Genomic DNA, 16,461 nt, shown 5'->3' with positions numbered 1-16,461 from the left:
GAGTGGTTGAGGTGAATAGTATCAATGCATTTCAGGGGAGGATGGACAAGTATATGAGGGAAGAAGGGAATAGAGGGTTATGCTGATAGAGTTAGATGGGAAAGACGGGAGGAGGCTCGAGTGGAGCATAAACACCGGCATGGACTGGTCGGGACTGAATGGCCTGTTTCTGTGCCGTATATCCCGTGTAATCCTGTGTATGCAATATAACATAAAATAAAAACAGTAAATGCTGGAAATACTCAGTGGGTCAGGCAGCATCCGTGCAGAGGGAAACAGAGTTAACGTTTCAGGTCGCTGAACTTTTGTCAGAACTGGGAAAAGTTCGAGATGTAACAGGTTTCTAAGCAAGTGTCGGGGCCGGAAAATGGGGGAGGGGGAGGAAAGAACAGAAGGGAAGGTCTGTGATAGGGTGGAAGGCAGGAGAGATTAGAGAGACAAAAGGGATGATGGTGCGAGGCGAAAGGAGATGGTAATGGGACAAGTAAAGGAACAAAAGATGAGTCTAGAGAGGGTGTAAACGGGAATGGCAGAGTCATCAACAGCTGCCATGGGAAAAAATGGGGGCAGAGGTTATGGTCTGCAATTGTTGAACTCGATGTTGAGTCCAGAAGGCTGTAAAGCGCCTAAACGAAAGATGAGGTGCTGTTCCTCGAGCTTGCGTTGAGCCTCGTAGGAGGCCGGGGACAGAGAGCTCAGAGTGGGAGTGGAGAGGGGATTTAAAGTGACAGGCGACCGGAAGCTCGGGGTCTGGTGTTGTTGCAATACAAAAAAAAGCAGAACTTCTGAAAATTGTTCAGTTTACTTCATCATTTTAATTTATTTGCACGTAAATGTTTTGCCATCGTTATGTTTTTGAGGCTCAGGATGAGACGCACTCTTAACAGAGTTAGCTTTTCTTCTACTTGTAGTCACTGCCTAAAACTCTATATATAAGTATATGATTCAGCCACATCAATGGTTACGTATATTTGTACAGTATACCTCAAACTGAATCTTGTAGCGGGGATGGGCCAATGCTCACTGCAATCTAACATTTTCCATGTTTCCTATCCTGGGGCGTGTTGCTGATCAGGGCCAGCATTTATTGCCCATCCCTAACTGCCCCTTGAGAAGGTGGTGGTGAGCCGCCTTCTTGAACCGCTGCAGTCCGTGTGGTGAAGGTGCTCCCACAGTGCTGTTAGGGAGGGAGTTCCTGGATTTTGACCCAGCGACGATGAAGGAACGGCCGATATATTTCCAAGTCAGGATGGTGTGTGACTGGGAGGGGAACTTGGAGGTGATGGTAGAAACATAGAAACATAGAAAATAGGTGCAGGAGTAGGCCATTCGGCCCTTCTAGCCTGCACCGCCATTCAATGAGTTCATGGCTGAACATTCAACTTCAGTACCCCATTCCTGCTTTCTCGCCATACCCCTTGATCCCCCTAGTAGTAAGGACCTCATCTAACTCCTTTTTGAATATATTTAGTGAATTGGCCTCAACAACTTTCTGTGGTACAGAATTCCACAGGTTCACCACTCTCTGGGTGAAAAGTTCCTCCGCATCTCGGTCCTAAATGGCTTACCCCTTATCCTTAGACTGTGACCTCTGGTTCTGGACTTCCCCAACATTGGGAACATTCTTCCTGCATCTAACCTGTCTAACCCCGTCAGAATTTTAAATGTTTCTATGAGGTCCCCTCTCATTCTTCTGAACTCCAGTGAATACAAGCCCAGTTGATCCAGTCTTTCTTGATAAGTCAGTCCCGCCATCCCGGGAATCAGTCTGGTGAACCTTCACTGCACTCCCTCAATAGCAAGAATGTCCTTCCTCAGGTTAGGAGACCAAAACTGTACACAATACTCCAGGTGTTCCCATGCACCTGCTGCCTTTGTCTGATAGTGGTGTACAGTGACAACATTTATTGTATGAGATTCCAGCATACTTGAAAGAACTTGGATTTATACAACACTATATCACACCCTGAATATGTCCCAAAATGTCCCAAAATGCTTGCCCATATGCAACCCATGGCAGCCTGAGGAAGAGAATGTTTGACGACCAGGACTTCAAACACGACACCAAGCTCATGGTCTACAGAGCAGTGGTGATACCCGCACTCCTATATGGCTCAGAGACATGGACTATGTACAGCAGACACCTCAAAATACTAGAGAAGTACCACCAACGATGCCTCTGCAAGATCCTGCAAATCCATTGGCAGGATAGGCGCACCAACGTTAGCGTCCTCGCTCAGGCCAATATCCTCAGCATCGAAGCACTGACCACACTCGACCAGCTCCGTTGGGCAGGGCCACATTGTCCGCATGCCCGACACAAGACTCCCAAAGCAAGCGCTCTACTCAGAGTTCCGACACAGCAAGCGAGCCCCAGGTGGGCAGAGGAAATGCTTCAAGGACACCCTCAAAACCTCCTTGAAAAAATGTCACATCCCCACCGACACCTGGAAATCCCTGACCCAAGACTGCTCAAAGTGGAGGAAGAGCATCCGGGAAGACGCTGAACACCTCGAGTCTCCTCGCCGAGAGCAAGCTGAAGCCAAGAGTCAACTGCAGAAGGTGCGCACGGCAACCCAGACTCCTCACCCACCTGTTCCTTCAAACACTGTTTTCCCCACCTGTGACAGCGACTGGAGGTCCCGCATTGGACTCTTCAGTCACCTGAGAACTCATTACTAGTGTGGAAGCAAGTCTTCCTCGACTCCGAGGGACTGCCTGTGATGATGATGATGATGATGATGGCAGCCAAATATGGACACAGCAAACTCCCACAAACAATAAGTTAATCCATTGACCAGCTAATCTGCTTTCTGGTAGTGTTGTTTGAAGGATGAATCTTTCTATGTCTCCTCTGCTGTTCTTCAATGAGTATGACACGCAAAGGGTGGTAGCTAGTGTCAGCCGTGGCTCAGTGGGTAGCACCCTCGCCTCTGAGTCAGAAGGTTGTGGGTTCAAGTCCCACTCCAGGGGCTTGAGCACAAAAATCTAGGCTGACACTCCCAGTGCAGTGCTGAGGGAGTGCTGCACTGTCGGAGGTGCTGTCTTTCAATGAGACTTTAAACCGAGGCCCCCGTCTGCTCTCTATAGTGGGTATAAAAGATCCCACGGCACTATTTCAAAGAAGAGCAGGGGAGTTCTCCCCGCTGGCCTAGGGCCAATATTTATCCCTCAATCAATATCACTAAAAAACAGATTATCTGGTCATTATCACATTGCTGTTTGCAGGAGCTTTGCTGTGTGCAAATTGGCTGCTGTGTTTCCCACATTACAACTGTGACGACACTTCAAAAGTACTTAATTGGTTATAAAGTGCTTTGAGATGTCCGGTGGTTGTGAAAGGCGCTATATAAATGCAAGTCTTTCCTTGTAAAGCTCTCTTCTGCAAACCGCAGTTAATTCTGGGCCAATTTTTGCTTTGAAATCTGTGATATTTGTTAACCAAGGGGTATTAAGGTATGCGGGCCAAAGGCGGGTATATGGAGTTAGGTCACAGATCAGCCATAATCTCATTGGATGGTGGAACAGGCTCGAGGGGCTGAATGGCCTCCTCCTGTTCCTACGTTCCCAGTGCCAGAGAATCTTTCTCATCCCCGAGCCCCTGGAACAGGCAGACATGGTCTCGGTTTAAAATATCACCCGAAAGAAGGCTGTCTTTGACACTGGCTCAGTACCGGACACAGGTGCTGAAGTCCTGGTGTTTACCGGTACCTCAGGGAATACCGTCCATAATGTATTTATCATCAATGCTACTGGTTTATGGTGACCGAACGAGTCAAATCTCATTTTTATTACACGGGATTATAGGATTTTTGCTGCTGTTTTAGGGATCATCCCATCCGTGACTTCATCCATCGTCTGCGAACACCACAATTCAGCAGCTTTTGCTCCTCGTGTTAGCGTAAGCTGGACCTGACCCCCAACTGCCTCGGAAGAATGGACAATGATCCAATTAAGTGCCTTGAGCACAATAATTGGGACAAAAAACCTGCGGTCGGAGGCTTCCTGCGGGCAAACGCCTCCGCCCACAAAAATATTAACAAAAGTACCTGGTGGTCCCGGAGGAACGGAGATTTGCGGTCCAGGGCTGAGATGCGCGGCCTGGGGCGGTGCCCACGTATTCCAGGAGCGTGTGTGCATCCTGGGATCACCTAGGTCGGACCGACCAATGAAAATGGCGCCTCCCCATTCACAGCAATGGTGAGTTCCGTTTGTACGGAGATCGCCATTTCTGGGAATGGGGGATACCCCCAAAATCACACAGACATTTGAAATAAATAATAAAAACAATTCACATATTTAAAATTAATTGAAATTGAATTTTTTTAGACAAAAATGTAATTTTTTTTAGAAATTGTTTTAATCAGTATAAAATAATAAACTTCCTTTCGTGGACAGGATTTTTTTAATATAAAAATTATGGCTAACGTTTTATTTTTCTATCTTTTAAAACTCCCACGCTGGTAAAAACAGGCCTGACGTTGGCCGTCACCAGGCGTAAGAGTTTGAAGGACATTCGCTGGACAGGCAAGTAGCCCAAATCTCCACCCACGAAGGCCCTTCTCCCGGGGAATGCGTTGGGTCTGCCAAAAAGAAATGTTGACAGATTCGCAAGTGCCGCATTTCGGCGCAAGCGCATGGCGCAGTGAGAAGCGGAAGTGTCGGGGCCTCTACGGGTTCGTGCGCACATCGTGCCCGCCCGTAGCAAGCGCGATTTCCGCCCCAGTATCTTACCGCCAAGTATTTTATTTATTGAGTCAATAGAAGTGAAGAATATGTGCCAGTAAGGAATGGATTTTTTAAATATATATATATGCCAAAGTTATTTTCATGAAACACTCGAGTCTGCTTAATTCTTTGAAAGAACCAAGATTTTTCCTGATATTCCCTGCAATGTTCTTTCCCATTCTGTTGTTCTCCTGAAGGCTTGACTCATGCTTATTGTTGCCATGGGAACTGCCAGCCCTCTAGTCCTTCCTCCAAGAGGCCATTCCTCATGCCCCAATATTCAAACAATCCATCACCAGTGGGTGTCTACACGATTCGAATACGTGGACACCATCGTCAAGCCAAATCCACAGACTCCACACTTCAAGCAGAGGCTTCGGGACAGTGATTTAACAAGACACTGGAGCCTAAAAGCTACATGGTGCTCGTGTTAGCAGTCGGGTACTTAATGTTGATCCGGCCGTATCAATTTTGACCCATTTAAAATAACACCAAGAGTAATCGTTGCTAGTAATCATCCCTGTGCTCGCTGACCTGCATTGGATCCCCGGTCCGGCAACGCCTCGATTTTACAATACTCATCCTTGTTTTCAAATCCTTCCATGGCCTCGCCCCCTCCCTATCTCTGTAACCTCCTCCAGCCCCCATAACAGTAGCATAGTGGTTGTTACTGGACTATTAATCCAGAGGCTTGGGCTAATGATTCCGGCGGACGATGAGTTCAAATCCCACCACGGCAGCTGGGGAATTTAAATCCTGTGTATTAAATAAAAACTGGAATTAAAAAGCGAGTGTCAGTAATGGTGACCATGAAACTGGTGCATTGTTGTAAAAACCCAGCTGGTTTGGCAATGTCCTTTAGGGGAGGAAATCTGCCGCCCTCACCCAGTCTGGCCGATGTGTGACTCCAGACCCCACAGCAATGTGGTTGACTCTTATGACCTCGAAAGGCTTTCAGTTTTATTCCAGAAGGCAGCTCACTACCTTCTCGAGGGGCAATTAGGGATGGGCAATAAATGCCAGCCTCGCCAGCGATGCCCACATCCCATGAATGAACTTTAAAGATACACCCTGTCCGAATATCTCCTTAAGTCAAATTAAGTTCAAGGCGATATATAAATGCAAGTTAAAAAAAGAAAGTCTTGGAGTTATATAGCGCCTTTCATGACCACCGGCGCTTTACAGCCAATTAAGTCCTTTTGAAGTGTAGTCACTGTTCTAATGTAGGAAACACAGCAGCCAATATGCGCACAGCAAGCTCCCACAAACAGCAATGTGATAATGACCCAGATAATCTGTTTTTTTTTCTCCTCATCTCAGTTTTAAATGGGCGGCCCTTTATTCTAAGATCATGCCCTCTAGTTCCAGTCTCCCCCATCAGTGGAAACATCCTCTCTGCATCCAGCCTGTCAAGCCCCCTCATAATCTTATACGTTGTATAATAAATGTTGTTGTTATTCTGGACGGTAGTTATACTGCTGCTTTTTCTGTTGATTTGACACACAGCTGATACAGACCGTCAGCGCCGTGGATCAGGACTTGCCGGCAAGTGGATCCCGATTCTTCTTCAGCTTGGCTCCCGAGGCGGCCAACAACCCCAATTTTACAGTGCGGGACAACGAAGGTAGGGCCTCAGCCAACGACCGCCTTCCATAACCACAGCCGGACCGGGGGCAGCACGGGAGGGTGGGCGGGGGGTGAAATTCGGTCTGTCGTTACCGCCTCCGTTCGCTCCCCTTGGGGCGGTCATGGCAGCGGAAATCATTTCCGGGCGGTGCGGCCAGCTTCTGGTGCCCCGCGGGGACACTCGGTGCCAGGATGTGCGGGTATGCGTGGAGCATTACCGCCCCGGGAGAGGCGAGCCGGTGTACAATGCCGCCCCCCCCGGTCGTGACACGGTTTATGGAATTTGTTTCGCAGCCCGCAGTGTCCCCTGGGAGAATGGGCGGTCCGATGTTGTTCCGGCCGCAGTGAGGGAAGGAATGTCGACCTCGGGTAAGTGTGATTGGTTGTTGTATGTTTGCGATTTATCTTTATGTGGGGGGGGGGGAGCATCTCTCAGGGCACTCCGAGGCCGGCTGTTTAGCTCGGCATTTTCACTAACTCAGCCGGCCCAGCGCCTTAAGAGAGGTCTGGGGTGCCTCCCTTAGCGCTCCGCCCCATACTCAGGACCCAGCCGACGCAAACCATTCCCTGGTGCAAACATTTACCGTCCCGCCGCCATTTGCGCCCTAATTAGCCGCTGGGCGGGCCACATTGTCCGCATGCCCGACATGAGACTCCCAAAGCAAGCCCTCTACTCGGAACTCCTACACGGCAAGCGAGCCCCAGGTGGGCAGAGGAAACGTTTCAAGGACACCCTCAAAGCCTCCCTGATAAAGTGCAACATCCCCACCGACACCTGGGAGTCCCTGGCCAAAGGCCTAAGTGGAAGAAGAGCATCCGGGAGGGCGCTGAGCACCTCGAGTCTCATCACCGAGAGCATGCAGAAACCAAGCGCAGGCAGCGGAAGGAGCGTGCGGCAAACCAGTCCCACCCACCCTTTCCTTCAACCACTGTCTGTCCCACCTGTGACTGTAATTCCCGTATTGGACTGTTCAGCCACCTGAGGACTCACTTTGGGAGTGGAAGCAAGTCTTCCTCGATTCTGAGGGACTGCCTGTGATGATGATGATGATGATAATTAGCCCCCAACCGAATTTCCACCGCCGTGTGGTATAGAAACAGAAAATGCCGGAATCACTCAAAAGTCCCGGCATCAGCCTGACCTGTCGAGCATTTCCAGCATTTTCTCTTTCAAGTTTCAGATTTCCAGCATCCGGAATATTCTGCCTTTAAGTGTTACACGTCATTAAAAAGTCCCACCCTGGGATTGCCCAATGATTGGTTAACAACGGAACTCAACCAGCGACAACAACAACTTGTATTTATATAGCGCCTTTAATGTCGTGAAACTTCCCCAGGTGCTTCACAGGAGCGATTATCAGACAAAATTTAACACCGAGCCTCATAAGGAGATATTAGGGCAGATGAAAGGTCGGTTTTAAGAACATAAGCAATAGGAGCAGGAGTAGGCCACATGGCCCCTCGAGCCTGCTCCGCCATTCAAGACGATTGTGGCTGATCTTCGATCCACTTTCCCGCCCGATCCCCATATCCCTTGATTCCCTTAATATCGAAAAATCTATCGCTCTCCAACTTGAAAATACTCAACGACTGAGCTTCTTTAAGGAGCAGGGAGAGAGGTAGAGAGGCGGAGGAGTTTACAGAGCGAATTCAAGACCACCGGACATCTTAAAGCCCTTTACAACTGTTATGTATGTAAACTTTACTAGTGTGTAAGACTTGCCACCAGGGGGCGCACCTGTGGGAGACCCAAGGGTTCACCTGCACACCTTGGGCAAGCAGGTATAAAAGGTAGTCGACCATGATGCCACCTCACTCTGGAGTTACATTAAAGAGACCAAGGTCACAACAGTTTGAGCTTACAGCATACAGTCTTGTGGAGTTATTCTGAGCATAACAACAACCAATGAAGTACTTTTGGGGTGTAGTCGCTGTTGTAATGTGGGAAACGCGGCAGCTAATTTGCGCACAGCAAGCTCCCACAGACAGCGATGTGATAATGACCCAGATAATCTGTTTTTTTGTTACGTTGATTGAGGTAGATAGAGGAGAACTATTTCCTCGGGTCGGGCGGGGGTGGGATGGTGGGACGGCGGGGAGGTGAATCCAGAACGAAGGTGGAAAACCTTAAAATTGGGGAGGATAGAGAGGCCATAAATATAAGGTAGTCACTAGTAAATCCAAAGGGAATTCCAGAGAAGCTTGAAGGGAAAAAAAATTACAGGCAACATCGACCTGGGTTTTGTGTTTACCAGTGAATTGTGTGCAAAACACCCGCGGTTTCCACACTGTGAACTGGATGATGTCAGTCAGTTTAAAACAAGGAGGTTCCTTGATCATGTGGCTGGTAAGAAGATGTAAAACATTGAGTTATTGATTCCTGGGATGAAGGGGTTCTCCTACGAGGAGAGATTGAGTAGGTTGGGCTTATACGCTCTGGAGTTTAGACGAATGAGAGATGATCTCATTGAAACATACAAGATTCTGAGGGCAGATGTTGAGAGGATGTTTCGCCCTGGTTGGAGAGTCTAGAACTAGGGGTCACAGTCTCAGGATGATGGGTCGTACTGTGTGTGTGGGCACTCTGTTAATGACTCCACGAGGCAGGGGTATGGTACTTGAACTGTACAGACTGTCGTCCTTTATTTGCAGCTCCTAGAGTGAGGACACCAAGAGGTGAGCTCCCTTTTATACTGGGTTACCTGCAGTGTGCAGGTGTCCCTTAGGTCTCCAGCAGCAGCACCCTCTGGTGTACAGGTTTGGTGTTACAGTACATCATTACATCATTGGCATACATACATAACAAGTCATCTATTGAACAACAACGTGTATTTATATAGCACCTTTAACATAGTGAAACATCCCAAGGCGCTTCACAGGAGTATTATCAGATAAAAAATTTGACACACAAGTAGAAATTAGCGCAGGTGACCAAAAGCTTGGTCAAAGAGGTAGGTTTTAAGGAGCGTCTTCAGAGAGGTAGAGAAGCGGAGAGGTTTAGGGAGGGAGTTCCAGAACTTGGGGCCCAGGCAGCTGAAGGCACGGCCACCGATGGTGGAGCGATTATAATCAGGGATGCTCAGGAGGACAGAATTAGAGGAGCGCAGACATCTCGGGGAGAGTCAGCGAGCACAGGAGAGTGATGGGCGAGCGGGACTCGGTGCGAGTTAGGACACGGGGCAGCCGAGTTTGGGATCACCTCTAGTTTACGTAGGGTAGAATGTGGGGGGCCCGGCCAGGAGCGCGTTGGAGTAGTCAAGTGTAAGACTGAGATGAGGAGGAATTTCTTCACTCAGAATCTTTGGAATTCTCTACCCCCAGAGGGCTGTGGATGCTGAGTCGTTGAGTATATTCAAGGCTGAGATCGATAGATTTTTGGACTCAAGGGGAAAATCGAGGGATATGGGGATTGGGCGGGAAAGTGGAGTTGAGGTCGATGATCAGCTGTGATCTCATTGAATGGTGGAGCAGGTTCGAGGGGCCATGTGGCCTACTCCTGGTCCTAATTGTTGTGTTGTGATCCTGGATGTGTATATAACAAGTATAATTCATGTGGAAACGAGGCAGAGTTTATTCTTAGCCTCGGAATAATTAATTTTAGCCTTTTCAGAATCTTCCAATTATGGCCTTTATTAATTCCCTAGATCAGTCTGATGTCAGCTTTCAGATAAAGGGCAACAGATGGTCTGACGTGAACTCTCACCATTGTGACTCTCAGTTCAGTCTTTATAAAATATAAATTTGACTCAGATGGCACATGCAGACTGCAATCTACACACAGTATGCCAAAAAGAGAGACCTTGGGAATTAAACTGGGAATATCAAGCAGGTTTCAGCAATTTTCTGCAGGAAAGAATGGCACAGATCAATCTAATGTCTCTGCATGATATCCTTTATAAATCTCATGCTTAAAACGCAGGCTGGAGTTAGCAGCAGTGACACAATCTCGAAGGCATAGCGCACTTGTGTCTTGTTCAGTGCATGTAGCTTTCTCGTATATTCTTACAGGGCTTGACAGGGTAGATGCAGGGAGGATGTTTCCCCCGGGCTGGAGAGTCTAGAACCAGGGGTCACAGTCTCAGGATAAGGGGTCGGCCATTTAGGACTGAGATGAGGAGGAATTTCTTCACTCAGAGGGTGGTGAATCTTTGGAATTCTCTGCCCCAGAGAGCTGTGGATGCTGAGTCGTTGAGTATATTCAAGGCTGAGATCGATAGATTTTTGGACTCTCAAGGGATATGGGGATCGGGCGGGAAAGTGGAGTTGAGGTGGAAGATCAGCCGTGATCTTATTGAATGGCGGAGCAGGCTCGAGCGGCCGTGTGGCCTGTTCCTGCTCCTATTTCTTATGTTCTTATCTCACCCACCAGAAAGTTACACCACCTGTGACAGGGACTGTGGCTCTCGTATTGGACTGTTCAGCCACCTAGGGACCCATTTTAAGAGTGGAAGCAAGTCTTCCTCGATTCCGAGGGACTGCCTATGATGATGACACCACCCCAACTTTCTCCCCCTCCAGAAACATGCATTACTCTCCCCGACTAATTCGCCTGTCCTGAGGCGTTAGCCACCCACATGACCTTACGTTCAGGAGAGTGTGTCCATTCCCAAGGTGGCTCATCCTCAGACCTGTGGTCCGCTCATTCTCTCCTTCGAGAAACAAATGTGACCATGCGCTGCTACAGATCTCGCCCGTTACGCTTTCCCAATGGTCTATTCTGTCTATTTTAACAGGAAGCTCGTTTTGTTGGAACAAAGAATCTCTGTGCATTGTAAAAGTGTTATCCCCACCGCGGGCCAGTCATCTCATGTCAGCCGGATGAAAGGTTTGAAGAGTAATGCATGAAGAGTGGTCAATAAGGAGGCGACCAATTGCTAAAGGATTAAACAATGGCGGGTTGGGGGGGTGGGGGCGGGGAAATTGCGTAGCGCGCCGTTTGGGGGCCGTATCAGCCGTGAGGCGGGAGTTCCTGCGGCAGGCGCAAAAGTCCCGCCCACCCCCTTGCGAAATTGGGGTTAACGCCCCCGAGAGCGAGTGGAGCGCAAAAATAACGCGCCCCTCTCCCCCTGTGGGGCGCGAGCGGGGCGGAGGCACACGGAGACGGGGCGCGGCGCTACACGCTGGGACGGGCAGCGCTGCCGCGTAGAAAGGGGCACTCCGCTCCGTTAACGGGGAGGGTCATGGGGTTGCCGACCATGCGGGTCCCTAGCTGGAGGACCGGGGCGAGCGGGGGTTGCCATGACATCAGCTCAAGCGGAGTGCCCCCCCCCACCCCACCGCCCCCAGGCTGAGTGATCGCGGCACGGATCCCCACTTTACACCATGTGCATGCCGCCTCACCTTTAACTCGCGCCCACGAGCGGCCCGTAGCCCGGTACGCGCACCCCTTGAAGCCGCCGCTATTCATCGCCTTGGCCTGAGGGAGGGGGGCACCGCTGAATTTTTGCTCCGGGGCGAAAACAGGTCTCTGCTTACGGCGACGCTGTCGTCATCGGCAGTATAGCGGAGCGGGTGGTGGGGGGAGGTGGGGTGAGGTGTGCTATCGGTTACGCTGAACCCCCCCGGGGGAATTTAGCGGGAGTCGCGAGCGGTGCCACAACCCGGGTGAAAAGTCATTTGCAAACAACCCCAATTTCTCCCCCAATATGTCTGCATTTCGTAGGAACAGCTGGTGAGTTTTCAGTCTTTCCGTTTTGCCATCTTGTGAAAGAAGGTCAGGGGGTGGGGTGGGGAGACGCGGGGGGAGGGAGAAAACACGCAAAATAACCATTTGAACCTTTCGTATTATTTTCAGATAACACAGCAGCAATTCTGACGAGAAGAGGCGGATTTAGCCGTCAAGAAATGAGCATCTACCTTCTGCCCATTCTGATCTCCGACAAGGAGTATCCGATTCAGAGCAGCACGGACACTTTGCTGATCAGAGTGTGTGCCTGTGACAGCGACGGCACGATGCAGTCCTGCAACACTGAAGCTATGATTCTTCCCCCCGGCCTCAGTACCGGAGCCCTCATCGCCATTCTCCTGTGCATCATCATCCTGCTCGGTAAGCGTTTCCGCTTTTAAATCAATCGCGCTCTTATTGCAGTTGATATCCGTTCGCGGGAACGTGGGCATCGCTGGCAAGGAGAGCGTTCGTGCGCCTGCTGCCCTTGTTCTTCTCGGTGGTAAGTGATCGGCCATCATCTCAAACTTTTAACGCCCGGCCTGGAAGTACCACACCGCCCGCCCCCCCCCCCCCCTAACGTGGAACTGGGCCCACCGCCCCACAAAGGGGGATGGAGTATAAAAGTAGGGAAGTCCTGCTACAACTGTACAGGGTATTGGTGAGGCCACACCTGGAGTACTGCGTCCAGTTTTGGTCTCCGTATTTAAGGAAGGATATACTTGCATTGGAGGCTGTTCAGAGAAGGTTCACTCGGTTGATTCCAGAGATGAGGGGGTTGACTTATGAGGATAGGTTGAGCAGGTTGGGCCTATACACATTGGCGTTTAGAAGACTGAGAGATGATCTTTTTGAAACATAGATGAGGAGGGGGCTTGACAAGGTGCAGAGAGGATGTTTCCCCTTGTGTGGGAATATAGTCTCAGAATAAGGCGCCGCCCATTTAAAATGGAGATGAGGAGGAATTTCTTCTCTCAGAGGGTTGTAAATCTGAGGAATTCTCTGCCCCAGAGAGCTGTGGAGGCTGGGTCATTGAATATATTTAAGGTGGAGATGGACTGATTTTTGAACGATAAGGGAGTGAAGGGTTAGGGGGAGCGGGCGGGGAAGTGGAGCTGAGTCCATGATCAGATCGGCCATGATCGTATTGAATGGCGGAGCAGGCTCGAGGGGCCGAATGGCCGACTCCTGCTCCTACTTCTTATGTTATTTGGGGTCAGTCCCGGTGGGGTAGCGCGGCACTGATTCCAGCGCTACACGGAGGCTCCACCTAGCGCTTGATGCGCTACAACGCCTCTTCCCTTCCATTAAACGGGAGGGCTGCCCGCTCTGTACACGGCCCGTTGGCCGCCCCCACTGCACCACCAGGGCAGCGGGAGAGCTGGCCACCATCGAATCAACCCGCGAGTCGGCCGATGGGGAAAAGATGGCGGCCCGAGGCGCTGTAGGCCCCTCACCCCCCCCCCTTTAAACAGCGTCCCGATAGCGGGGTGCACGCCAGCTTTGCGAGCTGCGGGGCGTTAAGGGGTCACCGCAGGGCGGTGAGGTGTCGGCGCGTACGGCGATGATGTCATCGCCCGTTGCGCGGCAGACCGGGGCGCTAATCGCGGGGCGCGGCGATGCCAAGGCCAGACACTCGCAAACCTCCAGGGGCAATTTGTTGGCAGGCATTAGCGCCCACTCTACCCTCGGGCAATCTTGTGGAAACATAGAAAATAGGTCCAGGAGTAGGCCATTCGGCCCTTCGAGTCTTCACCGCCATTCAATAAGATCATGGCTGATCATTCCCTCATGCTTTCTCTCCATACCCCTTGATCCCCTTAGCCGTAAGGGCCATATCTAACTCCCTCTTGAATATATCCAATGAACTGGCATCAACAACTCTCTGCAGTAGGGAATTCCACAGGTTAACAACTCTGTAGGTGAAAATGTTACTCCTCATCTCAGTCCTAAATGGCTTAGCTCTTATCCTTAGACTATGTCCCCTGGTTCCGGACCTCCCCAACATAGGGAACATTCTTCCTGCATCTAACCTGTCCAGTCCCGTCAGAATTTTATACGTTTCTATGAGATCCCCTCTCATCTTTCTAAACTCCAGTGAATACAGGCCCAGTCGATCCAGTCTCGCCTCATACGTCAGTCCTGCCATGCCGGGAATCAGTCTGGTGAACCTTCGCTGCACTCCCTCAACTGAACACAATATTGCAGGTGAGGCCTCACTAAGGCCCTGTACAACTGCAGTAAGACCTCCCTGTTCCTATATTCAAATCCCCTAGCTATGAAGGCCAACATACCATTTGCCGCCTTCACCGCCTGCTGTACCTGCATGCCAACTTTCAATGACTGATGAACCATGACACCCAGGTCTCGTTGCACCTCCCCTTTTCCTAATCTGCCACCATTCAGATAATATTCTGCCTTCGTGTTCTTGCCACCAAAGTGGATAACCTCACATTTATCCACATTATACTGCATCTGCCACGCGTTTGCCCACTCACCTAACCTGCCCAAGTCACCCTGCAGCCTTTTAGCATCCTCCACACAGCTAACACTGCAACCCAGCTTAGTATCATCTGCAAACTCAATTCCCTCATCCAAATCATTAATGTATATTGTAAATAGCTGGGGTTCCAGCACTGAACCCTGCGGTACCCCACTAGTCACTGCCATTCTGAAAAGGACCCATTTATCCCGACTCTCTGCTTCCTGTCTGCCAACCAGTTCTCTATCCACGTGAGTACATTACCCCCAATACCATGTGCTTTAATTTTGCACACCAATCTCTTGTGTGGGACCTTGTCAATAGCCTTTTGAAAGTCCAATTACACCACATCCACTGGTTCTCCCTTGTCCACTCTACCAGTTACATCCTCAAAATATCTAGAAGATTTGTAAACCATGATTTCCCTTTCATAAATCCATGCTGACTTGGACCGATCCCATCATTGCTTTCCAAATGTGCAGCTATTTCATCTTTAATAATTGATTCCAACATTTTCTCTATTACTGATGTCAGGCTAACCGGTCTATAATTACCCACCTTTTCTCTCCCTCCTTTCTTAAAAAGTATTGTTACACTAGCTACCCTCCAGTTTAACGGAACTGATCCAAAGTCGATAGACTGTTGGAAAATGATCACCAATGCATCCACTATTTCTAGGGCTACCTCCTTAAGTACTCTGGGATGCAGACTATCAGGCCTCGGGGATTTATCAGCCTTCAGTCCCATCAATTTCCCTAACAAATTTCCCGCTAATAAGGATTTCCTTCAGTTCCTCCTTCTCACTAGACCCTCGGTTCGCTAGTATTTCCGGAAGGTTATTTGTGTCTTCCTTCATGAAGACAGAACCAAAGTATTTGTTTAACTGGTCCGCCATTTCTTTGTTCCCCATTATAAAGTCACCTGAATCTTACTGCAAGGGACCTACGCTTGTTTTCGCTAATCTTTTTCTCTTCACATATCTATAGAAGTTTTTGCAGTCAGTTTTTATGTTCCCAGCAAGCTTCCTCTCATACTCTATTTTTCCCCCTCCTAATTAAACCCTTTGTCCTCCTCTGATGTATTACAAAATTCTCCCAGTCCTCAGGTTTGCTGCTTTTTTGGCCAATTTATAAGCCTCTTCCTTGGATTTAACACTATCCTTAATTTCCCTTGTTCGCCACGGTTGAGCCACCTTCCACATTTTATTTTTAAATCCCAGACAGGGATGTACAATTGTTGAAGTTCATCCATGTGATCTTTAAATGTTTGCCATTGCCTATCCACTGTCAACCCTTTAAATATCACTCACCAGTCTATTCTAGCCAATTCACGTCTCATACCATCAAAGTTACCTTTCCTTAAGTTCAGGACCCTAGTCCCTGAATTAACTGTGTCACTCTCCATCTTAATAAAGAATTCTACCATATTATGGTCACTCTTCCACAAGGGGCCTCGCACAACAAGATTCCTAATTAGCCCTTTCTCATTACACATCACCCAGTCTAGGATGGCCAGCCCTCTAGTTGGTTCCTTGACATAGTGGTCTAGAAAACCCTCCCTAATACACTCCAGGAAATCCTCCTCCACCGCATTGCTACCAGTTTGGTTAGCCCAATCTATATGTAGATTAAAGTCACCCATGATAACTGCTGTACCTTTATTGCACGCATCCCTAATTTCTTGTTTGATGCTGTCCACAACCTCACTACAACTGTTTGATGGTCTGTACACAACTCCCACTAGTGTTTTCTGCCCTTTGGTATTCCGTAGCTCCACCCATACCGATTCCACATCATCCAAGCTAATGTCCTTCCTTACTATTGCATTAATTTCCTCTTTAATCAGCAACGCCACCCCACCTCCTTTTCCTTTCTGTCTATCCTTCCTAAATGTTGAATACCCCTGGATGTTGAGTTCCCAGCTTTGGTCACCCTGGAGCCATGTCTCCGTGATGCCAATC

General features: G+C 49.3%; 1 protein-coding gene across 1 annotated transcript in view; it reads left to right on the top strand.

Moving 5' to 3' along the window:
- Positions 1-16,461, top strand: part of LOC139264226 (cadherin-6-like) — a 205,898-nt gene that overhangs the window by 176,756 nt on the left and 12,681 nt on the right. The window contains exons 9-10 of the mRNA XM_070880356.1: positions 6,235-6,352; positions 12,149-12,400. Coding sequence (XP_070736457.1) covers positions 6,235-6,352; positions 12,149-12,400 — 370 coding nt within the window. The remainder of the gene's footprint in view (positions 1-6,234; positions 6,353-12,148; positions 12,401-16,461) is intronic.

The sequence above is a fragment of the Pristiophorus japonicus genome, chromosome 5, assembly GCF_044704955.1.
Source record: "Pristiophorus japonicus isolate sPriJap1 chromosome 5, sPriJap1.hap1, whole genome shotgun sequence".
Classification (NCBI taxonomy): Eukaryota; Metazoa; Chordata; class Chondrichthyes; family Pristiophoridae; genus Pristiophorus; species Pristiophorus japonicus.
The sequence above is the reverse complement of the archived record's forward strand: the minus strand, read 5'-3'. Positions and strand labels throughout refer to the sequence as shown.